The sequence below is a fragment of the Puma concolor genome, chromosome B4, assembly GCF_028749965.1.
Source record: "Puma concolor isolate L17-30 chromosome B4, mPumCon1.1.hap2, whole genome shotgun sequence".
In the NCBI taxonomy this organism is placed as follows: Eukaryota; Metazoa; Chordata; class Mammalia; order Carnivora; family Felidae; genus Puma; species Puma concolor.
In genome coordinates this window covers 9192676-9208519 of record NC_141673.1, presented here as the reverse complement: position 1 = coordinate 9208519, position 15844 = coordinate 9192676, and the positions used below count along the sequence as shown (strand labels likewise).

At 54.2% G+C, this 15844-nt stretch overlaps 1 protein-coding gene across 3 annotated transcripts in view; it reads left to right on the top strand.

Moving 5' to 3' along the window:
• CACNA1I (calcium voltage-gated channel subunit alpha1 I) overlaps positions 1 to 15844 on the top strand; it is a 116135-nt gene that overhangs the window by 24180 nt on the left and 76111 nt on the right. For 2 of the 3 annotated variants that reach the window (XM_086712217.1, XM_086712216.1), the window contains exons 1-2: positions 6220 to 6326; positions 7994 to 8127. In XM_086712217.1, the coding sequence (XP_086568343.1) occupies positions 6234 to 6326; positions 7994 to 8127 (227 nt within the window). In that variant the 5' untranslated portion in view covers positions 6220 to 6233. Of the gene's footprint in view, positions 1 to 6214; positions 6327 to 7993; positions 8128 to 15844 lie in introns of those variants that run through there. The other variant, XM_086712218.1, reaches the window with a different exon arrangement.

Sequence of the window (15844 nt, the reverse complement as noted above, 5' to 3'; positions counted from 1 at the left end):
ACAGGTGCTCACCTGAAGTCACTGCTGCTCTGACCTCCCTCACTGCAGGGTTAGCTCTGGCTGATTTTTCACTTTGTAAAATTGGATTCACATACTCTTTGCTCTCGGGTGTCCAGCTGTTACCCGGCATTATGCCCGTGAGCTCTGTCTCTGCTGTCGTGTGTATCAGTAAGCTTGCCCTTTTTCGTTGCTGGGGAGTATTCCATCGAATGGATGTGCCGCGGGCGTTTCTCAGCCTTGGCACTGTTCACAGGTGGGGCTGGATAATTCTTTGTGGCAGGGCCGTCCCGTGCATTCTAGGACGTTCAGCAGCATCCCTGGTCTCTACCCGTTAGATGCCAGTGTCCTGTCTCCCCATATCGTGACAATCAAAAATGTCTCTGCACATGGCCGCATGTCCCCTGGGGGCTGCCTGACTCATTCTCCTGGTGAGGGACACCTGGGTCGTTCCCAGGTTGGGGCCATCGTGAATAACACAGCTATGAGCATTCTGGTTTTTGTGGACTTCAGTCAGAATTACTCCAGGGTATCCACCCAGGAGCGGCACTCCTGGACCCTAACGTGGGCCTCCGTTTTGCTTTACTAGAGGCCAAGCAGCTTTGCAGAGGATTTTGCTCATAAAGACACACCCAATGAATAAATTAACAAAGTAGGGAATGGATGTCCTCTTCAAAGCCCAAGGGTCTACAGCATGCTTGACATTCAGAATGGTAGCCACACATCGCAGCTGGCTTCCACAACAGGGATGTGCTCTAGGTACATCCAGGGTGGGAGTAAGCCTCGTTCGTCTCAGTGCACTGATGCACAGGCCACGTATACAACAGGTGCTGCATGGGTGCTTGTGGACCCAGCCTTGTAGAAGCTGGGATCCAGGATCTGGAACCTCAGGCCCCAGCCTTTGGAGAGCAGAGTCCTGAGCCTCTGTCCTTGGACTCATTGAGGACCAGTAGGGGAAGGGCCCCCCGCATAGGGGTGTGGCCCATCTTCCCGGCCTCTCTGGCCCAGGGGGGATGCAGCTTCCGGCTTCTTCCTCCACTTGATTTATTTAGACAACTGAGGTGCACCCTGGGAAATGGATCAGATTATAGATTTGACAAAAATAAAAACAAATTTGGCTGGCTCAGCCAAACCCGGCACTCCTGCCCCCACCCACCCTCCCAGAACCCTCCGAATTACAGAAACCGTGACTGTCATCCGGGCCTCCAGGATGGAGGGTGGTGGTCACCATGGTAACCGTGCTGGCCTCTGGCTCTGGCTCCCGGAGAAGAGGCCGCCCAGAGGGGCCTGCTGGGGCATCGAGCTCTGCCCCTCCATCCGGTCCCTCTTCTCTCTGGGAAGTGGCAGGTTCGAGGAAGCCCCCGGCCCGGTGGCTTCCCCAGCGACCCTGTCCCTCCAGTTTTCAAGACAGCCGTTGGGTGGAGTTACGACTCTGGTCCCGCTTGATTTCTTACCGACAAGGGGGGGGCCTTGAGACCATCAGCCTCCCCTTGCCAGCATCCCCCACCCCATTAGCTCCTCCTGGTGGGATAGTCATCCTTCCCAGCCACGCGAGGGTGGAATGTCATCCTTCCTGACTCCATGACCCAGACCCAGACCGGAGGAGACAATGTAGGCAAGAAGGAAAAAGCAAATATTCCACTGGGCCCATGCCAGTCGAGGGTCTCTCCTGTTCCAGGCTCTGTGCCTGGGGGCAGTAGAACACGGGGCTGAGAACATGGGGGGCGGGGTTAGTCATCAGCAGGGGGCAGATTCAAATCCTGCCATAACAGCTGTGTGACCCTCAGTGCTTTGGTTTCCTTATCTGTAAAATGTGGATAACAGTAATACCTGCCGGTTTTAGGGAACTTTGCTGTGGGTCTGGGACAACCCTGCATTGCTAGGTCTAAACCCATTGATTTTTTTTTTTTTTAATGTTTAGTTTTGGGAGGGGGCGGGGAGGGGCAGAGACAGAGGGAGAGGCAGAATCCGAAGCAGTTCCAGGCTCTGAGCTGTCAGCACAGAGCCCGACGTGGGGCTCGAACCCACGAAGCGTGTGAGATCGCGACCTGAGCCGAAGTCGGACCCTCAACCGAATGAGCCACCCAGGCTTTGATTCTTCTTGAAAGGTTGTTAGTGAAGATTCAGCACTTGGGAGGCCAACACGGGTCCGAAGGGCTATGATAGTTCTCTTGTTCTCTACCCGAGGGGATGGATACTAAATAGTCAGCACAGAGCACCAGCCGGGGATTTCAGTCCTCTGCTGGTGAGGTGGCTTTTCTCCCCGCAAAGCCGAAGAATGGCAGCCCCTGGGACCTGTTACCGGAGAGGCTGGCAAAGCAGGCTTTCCCTGCTGCACAGCGCATGACAAGCTCTGGTCCCAGGTCCACAGCTACACAGGCTCTGCATTCCACGGCATCTGGGCTCCCTGCCTCGTGTGCTTGCTGTAGGGTTTAAATGAGATAGTACGTGCTGTTTGATTGGAAAGCTCCTTGGCAAACAAACACTCCAGAGCACTTGGGAAACGTTTGCCGTTTTTACCATCATCACTGCTGCTAACCCGGGGCCTGGCACACAGCGGATACTCGGTATATGCTCATCAATTCACTGCTGGGCTGTTAGGCCCGGGGTTCCGAGGACCCTGGGAGGCACGGTCAGCAGAGCAGGGGGAACAGGATGGGAGCCAGGCCACAAAGTGGGGGCTGGCTGGAGGTGGGGCTGAGTCTCACGCTGGGGCTGGGGTGGTGGTGGGGTGGTTCTACAGCCCCCAAGGACCCTGTGTTTTCTTCTCCCCCAGCTGGGTGGGTGTCTGGGAAGGTTTCGTCTGCCAGGGAAACTCGGTTGGGTCGCCGCTGGTCTGTTCCCCCGTCCCTGTTCCTCAAAGGTGCCCTTGGCTGCCCATCCGGGATCTGTGCTGAGCAGGTGCCACACGGGCAGAGCCTGGACATTTGGGGAAACACGGGGTTTTGACGTTTGTTTGAAATCCAGCCATGGCTCAGGGACCCCCATGGGTGGGGAGTCTGTTGTCTGAGGGTCCCTTCTGCTCCTGCTCGCTGGGTTGCTAGGATGGCTCTCTGTCTCTCTGTTTCCTGTCTGCACGATGGGGGATTGGATTAGTTGCTTTTTGAGGGCCTCGATGGAGTTGTTCTGTGACAGAGGTTACCCTGACAGGAGTGAGGGTCTGGGCAATGAAGCAGACAAGGCGACAGGGTCCCCACTGCACGATCTCAGGTGCCAGGCAGGCGGCTTTGAGTTTGCTGTGCGAGGCAGTGGGAGCCATCGAAGACTCCCTGCCCTTGTGGAGCCAGCACTCAAGTCCTGGCCTGCCCTATTACCTAGAAATCCTCACCACCCTCTTGGGGCCTCTGTCCTCCTTCGAACTGTCCCAGAACCCCAGAGTCATGCGCTCTCAGAGCTCCCCACTGCCTGTGGCTAATGGTGGAAACATCAGGCATTGGGCCAGGTAGCCCGGAGACCTTGACTCCCTCTGACAATCTCCTTCCCCACGCTGCACGGTCTGGTTCCGCTTCAAGGAGGGCTGGTGCCTTTGATCCCTGAGCCAGTGGGGAGCATGTCACAACTGTGGGCACCAGTGCCAGCTCTGGCCTGACTTCTAAGCCTCCCGGGCTCCTGGAAAGAACCCAGACTCTGCCATCTGGGATTTCCCCGAGTGCCTCGGGGGGAGGGCTGAGGCTGTCCACCTCTGAATGTCTGAAGCGGAGCCATCTAGAGGTGAAAGCCACTCCATCTGCCTCACCAAGGGACTCAGTACAGTGGGTAACAGCAGAAGCACCCCCACACAGGGGCTCTGGGCACCACTGAGTCAGGTCACTCAGGCTGCTTACTGCCCTGTTTCCCCATCTGCCCCCCACCGCGGTGAGCTGTGTTGAGAGTCAGGGCCATGTCCCTAGGGACTTGGCACACGGCAGTTATGGTTACTGCCAAGTTCGTTACCGCGGTACAAGCTAGACCAGGGGGACAGGGAGCACTTCCGGAGAGGAGACTGAGCCACCACCTTGCGAATGGGGAAGGGTGCTTCAAGGGAAGTTTCAAGAAGAAGGGACAAATGGACGGGGCTGTGAAGGATGGGTAGGAGTTTGACCTGGTAGAGACAGTAGGAGGTGGATGCAAAGGGTATGCCTGGGGACAGCAAGAAGTTCAGCGCATGCCGAGGCCAATAGGAGAGAAAGGCAGAATTCACTGAGTTCACAGTGTAGGCAGCCTTGGATGTCAGGCTGAGGACGATGACGGAGCCAGGAGCCACGGAGAGTTTTGAATAGGGAAAGGCGTAATCAGAGCTGTGTTTCAGGCAGATTAACCCGGCAGTGGCAAAATGGTTTGGAGGCAAAGCAAAGCACTCTCGGGTTTTGTCTCTCAGCTCTGCTGCCAGCTGGTGACCTTGGGCAAATCACGTTCCCCTCCGCGGCTCCGCTTCCTCGTCTTGTCGGCGGGCCTGGCGATAACGCTCAGAGAATTAAACGAGGTGACGCTCAAAGCGCTCTGATGGCGCTGGGCACACCGCGCTGGCCTGGTGATTTGCGTGGGGCAGATTGGAGGGGCAGAGGCCACAGCTGGAGGCTACCGGGGAGGCTGAGTCAGGGCCCAGGTGAGAGACAGTGGGCGTGGTCTGAGGCCTCAGGGGAGGGAGGAGAAGTCCCAGGCCGGGACAGGCCCGGAGGCCCAGAGGAGATCAGTGGCTTTGGAGTCCAGAAGGCCCGGTGTGAGTCTCAGCTCTGGTACTTCCCAGAGGCAAGGCCCCTAGTTTCTCCGAGCCTCATTTTCCTCCTCTGGAAAATGGGCCTGCTGACCCCCATCGCTCAGGGCCCTGATGAGGAAGAGGGGGGGTGGGTTCCAGGCTTCTGGGAGATACCTGCTAAGTGCACTTTGAACTGGAAGCTGGCAGGGAGGGCAGAGGGAGCAGAGGAGGCAGCTGGAAGGAGAGAAAGCATGGCAGGAAAGGGGAAGAAAAAAACCAGGGGGATGAGGGATGTTCACTGGTAATTAGAACGCTTGAACTTCAAAAAAGTTAATTAATGATGAAGCTGCTGCTGGAGCAGTGCTCAGGCTAGAAGGGGGCCCTAGCAGTGACTGCAATTAATTACAGGCTGTGGCGGGAGAGTGGCAGCGGGGTGGGGGGTGGGGGAGGAAGGAGCAGGGCTGGGCGAGGAGGGTCTGAAGGGGAGGTGGGAAGGCAGGCGGCATCCCAGGGTGAGCGAGACCGAGACCCGGGGATGAGAGGGAGGCCGTTGCCAGGGAAACCAGGTCATCTCCCATCAGGCAAGAGGTGTTCGCCCCCGCTGGGTGGGGTCTGACCAGTGTGGCTACATCCAGCTTAGAGCAAGGGGCCAGGGTTTTCGTTCGGAGACACTCCAGAATCGCTGGATGTCAGAGCTGGCAGGGCCCACAGAGATTTAACTTATTCGTGTAACGGAGCTCCACCTAGATGCCCGTCACTGTTAGAGGTATGAATGCAAGACCCCTGTCCCCTTGGAATGGAGGTTCCAGCTGTGAATGAAGACAGCAAGCATGCCCACAAAACGACTTTGGAGGCCCTGCCCAAAGCTGGTGGCTGCAGAGTTTCTGCCCCCGGCCTGCCTGTGAAGGCTGAGCTCCACCCTCCTCGGTGCAGAGGCTGGGGAGGACCAACGCTCAGATATTCCAGAAACTGGTGATGAGTTCTAACCCCGCCCCTGGAAGAGGAGAGGACAGGGGTGTCCGGCCCATCTCAGCCACACTGGACAGGGCCTTTGGCCCCTCCAGTTCCAGGGCTAGTGGTAGATGTGGAGGAGCCATAGGTCAGGGGAGGGGAGAGGTGGTCACAGGAGGGAGGCAATGACAGTCAGAGAGAGGTGGTTAGAGGTGGAGAGGCAGGGATAATCCGGAGATGGCCTGCCAGCTGGGCCCTTGTGGACTTCTCCTTTCCTGGTCCTGAGGGGGACGCTCAGGCTGGGGCAAGGAAGTCGGGGAGGGGTCTCTCAAGCAGTAGGGTTGGTAGGGGTTGAGTTCTTTGATGGGTCTGGCACCAGCAGCCGTGTCTGTTGTGAGGTATGCAGACTGGTCTTTGGTCTCCGAGGTCTTTAAAAAAGTGGGCATTGACCCACTCAGAGGAGGCATCTGGAGGTGGGAATGGGGTGTATGCCAGCGTTTGTGGTGGGTGGGGGTATTAAGTTCCAGGGTGCATTCAGCCTTCCCGTGGCTACAGTCTTGCCGACCGTTTTTTCCTTGACTCGGTGTGTACATGGTTTGAATGTGTCAGCATGCTGGTGATCCTGCTGAACTGCGTGACACTTGGCATGTACCAGCCCTGCGACGACATGGACTGCCTGTCGGACCGCTGCAAGATCCTGCAGGTGAGGCCGGCCGGCCCTGCCTGGCTTGCTCTGCCCCCCCACCCCCCCACGCGGCCCCGCCCCCACCAGCCATGCCCCGCCCACCCACCATACCCCACCCTGTCTGTCACGCTCAGTGGCCTGCCCTCGCTTAACTGGCTGTTTTCTTCATCACTCCCAACTGGTCTTACCCATGCCCCTTCTTGATCCTCTTTCCCCTCCGTCCCCTCCGTCCCCTACTCTACATTTTGGAGCCTCTGCCCTACTCTAGGCTCCCATCTTCCCCCATCTAGGTGCCTCCCCAAACCTTCTCCTGCTCTTCCCCACCCCAGACTGACCATACTGTCCCATGCCAGTAGAGCACAAGTGACCCTGACACATTGCTCCCCAGTGCTCTTGGGATAAAGGCCAAGTTCCATAACTCTCTCTCAGTGGCCCTCAGGAGCCGGCCTCCGGTGGCTCCCCTGTTTTCATCTCTGAGGTCCCAGGTGGGGTTCTTACCTTTGGTACCTGCCATGACTCTATTCGGAACTTGTCTACCTGTAGTGCAGGGTGTTAGGGTTATACCCATTTTACAGATGGGTCTGACCATCTGTCATCATTTGTAATCATCATCCCATGGCCTCTCCCTGGGAAAGCCAGATTCCTCCTGGGAGGAATTCCTCCTGTGTTTCCACAGGACTCAGCAGTTTCGGAGCAGCCCAGGGTCTCAGAATGCCTTGGGGCACTTGTTAAGAATCCAGACCTGGCCCATCCCAAATCTGCAGATTCAGAATCTCTGGGGTGGATCTTGGGTCTGAGTGGGTGACAGGCTCCTCATGCAGCCTCAGGCCCCCGGGTGGGGTTACAAGGGGTTACAAGGGGTTACAAGGGATGAGCCTCAGGCTGACTTGCCAACCAGGTGGTGAGTTCACTAAGGACCCCTTTCTATGTCGGCGACTCCCAGCCTACTTCCCAGCGCACAGTGAGTGGGCTCGTTTGTTGAAGTGAATTGACTACAGCCCTCATTGATCCTGGAAAGAGGAATTCTACCCAGACCGTGTCCTCAGGAAATATATACTCACCTGAGCCCATGCTGAGGGACACATTTGGGGGCTCCTTTCTGAACAGAGGAAGGAGCGCTGAAACCTTCCTGGAGGAAGGTGTCAAGTCTGTTTTGAGAAACCTCCTTCCCCGTGGGCTTTGGAGTCAGATTGATCTGAATGTCAGTTCTGGTTCTGCCACTTACCTTCCGCGTGACCTGGGGCAAGTCACGGAACCTCCCTGAGTCGGTTTCCTCACCTGTAAAATGGGGCTCTCTGTGGGGTTGCTGTGAGAATTAGAAACGAGAATGAAAGTCAGCTGTCTAGCCCGGTGGTTGGCAGTTATTATTAGGGGGAGCCCTTTGCCCTGCCCTCCTCTGGGTCCCTTGTCAGTGTGCCTGACTTTAGGGAAAAAAGAGTGGGCTGTGTGACCTTGGGCAAGTTTATTCCCCTCTCTGGGCCTTTGTGGCCTCATGTGTGAAATGGCCCCATTGGGCCAGGACCTCTGAGGTTCTCTTCCTGCCCAAGAGGAGACGTGTCCAGGTCTCTTCCAGGCCTCTCGTGTCCGTGCCTGGGTCCCCGCCTCATACTGTGGCTCCAACCCTGTGGTCCTGCTCCACAGCCTCATCCTGTCCCTTGCTTCTTGCCTTCCTCCTGCCCCTGCAGGTCTTTGATGACTTTATCTTCGTCTTCTTTGCCATGGAGATGGTGCTGAAAATGGTGGCCCTGGGCATTTTTGGCAAGAAGTGCTACCTTGGGGACACATGGAACCGACTGGACTTCTTCATTGTCATGGCAGGGTAGGTAGCGTACCTGAGACAGCTCTTCGCCTCCGGTGCACACCAGACATAATTGAAATATTCTGTGGGGCTTCTTGGTGACAGTAATGATGCCACATCATGTAGGGCCTTCCCGGACCCCTGGGGTGGGAGGAATGATGGCCCTTTGCCGAATGGCCTGGACAGACAGACACTCCTTCCTCCCCTCTCTGGTAAGTTGTATGTCCTCGGCATCGTCAGCTGGTACTGGGTCTGTTTTAACGCTAACTGTATGACCTTGAGAAGGCTACTTAACCTCTCTAAGCCTCAGTTTCCTCATCTGTGAAGGAGAGACAGTAATTACAGCAACAGCAAAATGAGTGCCCGATCAGTGTTAGCTATTATTTTTCTTACCCTAGATCGCTCAGCAACTCAGAGACAGAGCACAGACTCGGGAAATATGTGACTCCAAACCATGGTTGCTTCTGTCAGGACACAGGCCGTGGTCAGAGAGAAGCCAGGTTACAACTTAGCCCACTTGGAGCATCTTGGACTCCGCTTTGGGCCTTGTTCCTGCTTTCTTGGGTCAGACCGGGCTGGTGGCTATTCGTGCATTCACCCAGCGGCCAGGGGTTGGATGAGCTCCTACGAAGTGCCAGCACCATCCTAGGTATGGGGTATGAAGGACAGCAAACACAGAATAGGCCTTGTCCTTCCCAATGACTGTCTGGGGAGAGGCATCCAACAGCCATGCACTTGTCACACACACCGGGATAAGGCCCCTGGGAAGAGCGTTGGGGTTTTCTGAGAGCACCTCTGAGCCGTGTTGGGGGCTTGGGGGCTTGAGGACTTTCCTGAGGAGCCGACACACAAGAGCTGAAGGACAAACAGATGTTAACCGTGCCCAGTAATGGGTCATAGAGCACAACTGAGAAGCGGGAGAGACAGGAGGAGGAGAGAAGGCTGGAGGCCTGTGCGTGCGTGTCAGTGTAGGTGACAGTGCGTGTATTCGTGTATGTGTGTGTGTCAGTGTGCACGCCTGCGTGCGGCTGTGTGAGATGCCATTGAGAAGGGGCAGGGAGGGAGGGCAGGCACATGGCCGAGATGGGAAGTCAGTGCCACCAAGAATATGCTAGGTGCCACAGGGATGCTCTGAGATGAAACGATTTGTCCACTAGTGTTTTAAAAAATGTTACGCATTGTCTAAACACCCTTCCCTGAGAACAGAATTCAAATGTCACAGCCACCCTGTCACTTATTTAGGCCTTGCTGGAAGCTCTGTGGGGCTCATATCGGTTCTCGTGGACCACGCCACCCCTCTCTCAAGAACTTCATTCTCCTCATTTTGGTCTGGCTGGAGGACCAGAATGCTTAAGGAGGTTTTTTCTGAAAGACAAGGTGTTTGGACAGCGTCATTTTTCAGTCTTGCCTGTCCAAACAGGTTCCTTTGATCTTCCTGTGTGAAGGACAGTTTTTGTCTGTTCTGGAGTCCTAATTTCTCTCCCCAGAGCCCTGCATGTGGTCCACTCAAATCCACAAGCTAGTATTGCAGGTGAGTCTAGTTCAAGTCTGTTTCTTTTTCCCGGCTTTCCCCTGCCGGAAGCTTATAGGGTATTCTCCTTACCTTCAGAATTCAGACAGTCCACTAGGGCAAGTCTAGGTATAGGATTGCTCCCTGCAGGGCCTTCTAGAACTGGTATTTTCCTTCCAGTCAAAAAAAAAAATTTCTTTTAGGGGTGCCTGAGTGGTCAGTGGGTTGAGGGTCTGACTTCGGCTCAGGTCATGATCTCACGGTTCATGAGTTCCAGCCCCGCATCGGGCTCTGTGCTGACCGCTCGGAGCCTGGAGCCTGCTTCGGATTCTGTGTCTCCCTCTCTCTCTCTGCCCCTCCCCTGCACTCTGTCTCTCTCTCTCTCTCTGTGTCTCAAAAATAAATACACGTTAAAAAAAATTAAAAAAAAAAAAAGAAAAGGGGCGCCTGGGCGGCTCAGTCGGTTGAGCGTCCGATTTCGGCTCCAGTCATGATCTCACAGTCTGTGAGTTCAAGCCCCACGTCGGGCTCTGTGCTGATGGCTCAGAGCCTGGAGCCTGCTTTGATTCCGTGTCTCCCTCTCTCTCTGACCCTCCGCCGTTAATGTTCTGTCTCTCTCTGTCTCAAAAATAAATAAACAGTAAAAAAAAATTAAAAAAAAAAAAAGAAAAAAATTTCTTTTATTGTTTCTTTGGTTATTGCCCATTCTTCTCTGCAGCCTCCTGGATTTCCCATTAACTGGATATTTCCCCACTCTATCTTCTCTGCATTCTCTCCCCTTTCTCTCGAAGATTTCCTCTGTACTAGAAGAGAATTCCTTGACTTGTCTTCTGAATCACTAACGGTGTCCTTTCCTCCGGTGACTGCCCCGTCTGGAATTGTTCCTTTCCTCTGCATCTTGTTAATTCCCAAGATCGTTTCTCGTTTTGGGTTTCTCGTTTTTCAGAGCAGCTGAGACCTGTTCTTGTTTTATGGATGCCATAGTCACTCGACTCTCCTTATGGATATTAATTAGGCTTCTTAACAGTCCCTTCCTGATCGTGAAGTCAAAGTGTAATTTCCAAAGAGTTAAACAAAAAATGACTCGCACACAAATCTTAAAAGGCACGTGATTGACTCACCTCATTAATGAGGAACCAGTAGGATGGTAATCGGCAGAATTAGGAAAATAGGGATTGGAGAGAGAAGGTGGGGATAAGAGAATTAGGTCAGAAGCAAAGCTGGTTAACAGGCTACAGGGTCAAAAAGCCATAACTTTGGGGGTTATCCTTTCTAATGCACAGAGATCACTTACGAAAATCTGCAGGTTAACATGTAATTTCACAACAGCAAGACCTTTAGTTAACAGTAAATAGTGAAACAAAGGTATCTTCCCCTGGATCATGAAATAATCCTTAGATGGGTCTGTTAAGTAACGCTCCAAAATGACATTGTGAGAAATATTGCCCTCCCGCTGCCTTATTTCCAAGTTTTAGGACAATTTTTCTTTTCTTTAAAAAAATTTTTTTTCAATGTTTATTTATTTTTGAGAGACAGAGCGTGAGCGGGAGAGGGGCAGAGAGAGGGGGAGACACAGAATCCGAAACAGGCTCCAGGCTCCGAGCGGTCAGCACAGAGCCCGATGCGGGGCTCGAACTCACGAACCGTGAGATCATGACCTGAACCGAAGTCGGACGCTTAACGGACGGAGCCACCCAGGCGCCCCGAGGACAGTTTTTCTTGACTCGTGTTTCGGGGAAGTCCTTTGTTTTGCTGGTTCCTATGAGCAGCACTGCCTCCTATGAGCACCCCTACCCTGCCCTTTTGACTTGAAGAGTCTCTGTTGCTTACCGCTTCCCCCGTCTGCTCATATTTATAAATTAAGACAACGAAGGTCGAGCACAGCGAGGAGCGCCAAGGTCTGTTTGGTATCTTCTCGTGGTCCTTGGGTGAGGTTCACAGGCCAGCCCCCTCCTGGGGGCAAGGGAGAGCGGTGCGCATGTGCAGTCCCATAGGGCCCCGTGCCTGGTTTCATGCTCTGTTCTCACCGTTTTGAAATTCTCAACAAGTTCCGAATGAGGCCCTGCATTTACATTTAGCACTGGGACCCACAAATTATGTAGCTGGTCCCGGCTCGGGGGCAGGTTCAATGGGACACTTCTTTGCTAGGGTCATGAACACATTCAGGTGACTCAGACCTGTCTTATTCTCGAGGTCCTCCTTGTCCTTTGTGCCTAGGGATGGTGTGGGTGCAGAGGGCAGGATGGGAAGCAACGACCTGAGGCTCCAGAGCCCAGCCCCCCAGCCCCAGCCCCAGCCCAGCCCGGGGCTATAAATGTTCTGTTTCCCAAGTAACAAGCCTGACATCCCAAAGACGTTTTCTTCCTTCCTGCTCCTCCCCTTCCCCAAATTACTGCCTCCTTTTTCAAGCTGTGGAGGAGACAGAATCTCCACGCTGGAAGGTTCCTTAGAGGTCAGAGCCTTCATCTCCATATCCAATCAGCCTCTGCTTGCATGCTGCCGCCGTGGGGAACTCACATGGCAGCCGATCCCAAATAGCGATCTAGCACGCCTGATGTGCTAGAAAATTCTTTCTTTCACTGAACTGAATTTGTTTTCCTGTAGCTCCCATCTGATGAGAGCATTCATTCACTTATTCCTTTACAGAAATTAGCATTTATTGAGCACCTACTGTATGCCAGGCCTTGTGCTGGGCAGTGGGGGCCACGAGATGAACAAGATATGCCATTGTGATCTCATGGTTTAGAAAACAGATATAAACCCAAGAATGCAGTATAAATCCTAAATTGGGATCGATGCTGCTGCAAAGAAGTGTAGAGAACCATGGGGTCATGGAGCAGGGACCTGATTTACGCAGGGGTTAGTGTATGCCTTCCTGAAGAAGAGAGGCCTGGGCAGTGAGTAAGAGCTGAACAGGCGGAGGACGGGGGAAGGGTATCTTGGGTAGAGGGAACAGCATGCAGAGGGCCTCGGGCTGTTGGGGAAGGGGCGTGAGGGGGGAATGTTGGAGCCTAGGGCTCCTGGGGGGGGAGGTGGGTGCTGGAAGATGAGGGCAGAGAGGGGGGCAGGGGCCCGATCGCACAGGGGTCCCAGAGCCTGCGGGCAGGGGAATCTCTGTCATGACAGACTCACGACAGGACCGTCATGACAGTCCTGCAGAATTTGGAAGGCAGCTCCTTTCCCCCTCGAGTCTCACTTTCCTTCATGTGAAATGTGCCCAACACCTGCCACCATTTGTCAAAGAACAGATGAGGCAGCTTCACCTGCTGGCATCATATCAGGCTGTCGTGGTGCCCGGGGGTGGGGGTGGGGGAGCAGGTCCCCAACCTCCCAGCGATGACTCATGGGGCGGAGAGAATGGGCTGCCCTTGTCCCAGTGCCATGTGGTGACCCGTTGAGCGGCTGTGCTTCCTGCCACCCCCTGGTTGTGTTCACTTTCCGAGCCAGGTCTCTCTCACCTGGGAACTAAAAACAGGTTTTTGTTTTTGTTTTTTAAGTTTGTTTATTTATTTATTTTGAGAGAGAGCATGCGCGCGCGTGCACAAGAGCAGGGGAGGGGCACAGAGAAAGAGAGAGTACCCCAAGCAGGCTCTGCACCATCGGTGCAGAGCCGGATGCAGGGCTCGTTGGCCCCACTGCGAGATCATGACCTGAGCCGAAGTCAAGAGTCAGACGCTCAACCAACTGAACCACCCGGGCACCCCACAGTTGACCTTTTTTTTTTTTTTTTTCCAACGTTTTTATTTATTTTTGGGACAGAGAGAGACAGAGCGTGAACGGGGGAGGGGCAGAGAGAGAGGGAGACACAGAATCGGAAACAGGCTCCAGGCTCCGAGCCATCAGCCCAGAGCCCGACGCGGGGCTCGAACTCACGGACCGCGAGATCGTGACCTGGCTGAAGCCGGACGCTTAACCGACTGCGCCACCCAGGCGCCCCACAGTTGACCTTTTTTTAACCCAAGTACCAAACTTTGCATTTATTGCTATTACTTTTATCTTGCAATGATCTCTTGGAGTCCTGATTCGGTTGCTCCTTATATTTGCTTCCTGTGCTTGGTCAGCCCTGGGCAGCGGGGTCCTGTGGCACCTCGCTGGAGACTCTTTCAGCGTGAGAAATCTCCAGTAATCATTGGATAAAGTTTAACCCTCCTCACCGTCTTATTTAAACTACGCTCTTCTGCTTCTGTCCATTAGGAGGTCATGAAATATCCAATGGCGTTTTGTTGAACTTGAGAGATTGTCTATCTCCCTTGGTGTATTACGCTGGTAATTTTGCCTCCTCCCCTGACATGAGTGGCCACTGCCAGCTGTGGGGAAGGGCCTGAGCACTTCTGTTAAAGGCTTCTCCGAGAATTCTGATGATTCTCTTAGGTGAAGCAGGGCCAGAGGACTGGGCCACAGCGACCTCTCTGAGGCTGAGCCAGAGCCTTGCCAAGGGCATGGCTGGGTGGCTGATGTGGGCCCCGCCTTGCATGAGTGCAGGGAACAGGAGCCGCCTTGAGCCTGAAAGCCCTTGAAAGCTTCTAACTATGATGGCCTCTCTCCCAGAGAGAGCCTCGGTGTGGAAAATGGAGCCGCTAAGGGATGAGGAGGAACGCACCAGGAAGGGGCGAACTCCCCACTCCTCAGACACGTGCACAGCCTCGCGCCCCTTCTCAGTGTTCCTCAAAATTCAAGGGGCAACAGGATCTCTGGGAGTACATGTTAAAATGCAGATTCCTGCGGGACGCCTGGGTGGCTCAGTCGCTTAAGCCTCCAGCTTCAGCTCCAGTCATGATCTCACAGTCCAGGAGTTTGAGCCCCGTGTCGGGTTCTGTGCTGACAGCTCAGAGCCTGGAGCCCGCTTCGGATTCTGTGCCTCCCTCTCTCTCTGCCCCTCCCCCGCTCATGCTCTGTCTTTCTCTCTCTACAATATATAAACATTTAAAAAATTCAGATTCCTGGGCCTCACCCTGGGGATCCAGACCCAGGAATATGGAGGGCCTAGGAATTTGCATTTTAGCTAAATGCCCAGGTGGCCCTGAGGCAGGTGCTCTCGTTATGTGACCCTCAAGATGCTCTTGATTGGACACCCTCCAGGTGGAGAGGACAGTTCCCAGTTCTGGGAGCCATAGGAAGGGGAAGAAGCACGAGAGGGCCAGGATCTGAAATAATTCTCATGACAAGTAGACATACTTCATGAACAGGACCATGAGGACTCCCCCTCAGAATTTCTGTCATCAGTAAAAATACCAACACAAATAGCAATAATGTCAGTCATTCAGCACCTCAGCCAGGGAGTGAGGAGAGGCTGGCTCGGAGTCTATCATACCCTGGGAACCTGTTCTCTTGAGTGAGTGAGTGCAGCACGGGGAACAGCTTCCCCACCCTGACTTTTACGGGCTCTTGGGAAACAAAACGTCAATAAGAATTGTTCCTCAACCCCGGACTAGAGCTTTCTAAAAAGAGCAGGCAGGTGCGTCCCCTCTGCAGTTGCTCGCTGAGAGTTCCTTTTGTCCAAAGTGCCTGTCGGTGGTTCTGTAGAAAGCAAAGGGAATGGAATCCTTCTAGACTTCATCCAGGGGCGTGAGAAAAAATAAAAGCATCTGCTGTTTGCTGAGTACTCACTGGGGGCCCAAGCTGTGCATGATCTGGTTTACTCTTCACACTAGCTCTCTGAGCGGCAGATTGTGGTCAGTTCCATTTCGCAGATGAGGCACGGTAACAGGGAGTGACCTCCTCAAGATCTCAAGCTGGTAAGGGGAAGAGCCAGGAGGTGAACCCAGGGAGCTTGGCTCCACGGGCTGGGATTGAGTCCTGGCTCTGCGTGGCTTGCCGGGATGCATTTGACTGCACGTAGCAGAAAAGTCGACCAGCCGTGGCTTGAGCAAGTCCTGGGGTGTTTTTTCCAATGTGACACGAAGTTCTGAGGTCGGTGGGTGCTGATGGCGGCTCTGTGACGTGGGGGCTGACGTCCGTGATTTTCCGGGCCTTTCTTTCATGGGCGCAAGGCAGCTGCTGAGGCTGTGAACCTCGTGTCTGCGCTGAAGGAGGGAAGGGTGAAGGGAGACAAGGCTATGTCGGCCACGCCTGTCCACTTGGATCAGGAAGATAACATTTTCTTCCCTAGATCTTTCCCCTGTGCCGGCATGCTTGATCAGAACTGGGTCTCATGGCCATCCTTCGCTGCGGGGGAAGCTAGGAAAATAGAAAACATCGCTGAATTTGGCTCAGGCAACCAAGAATTGT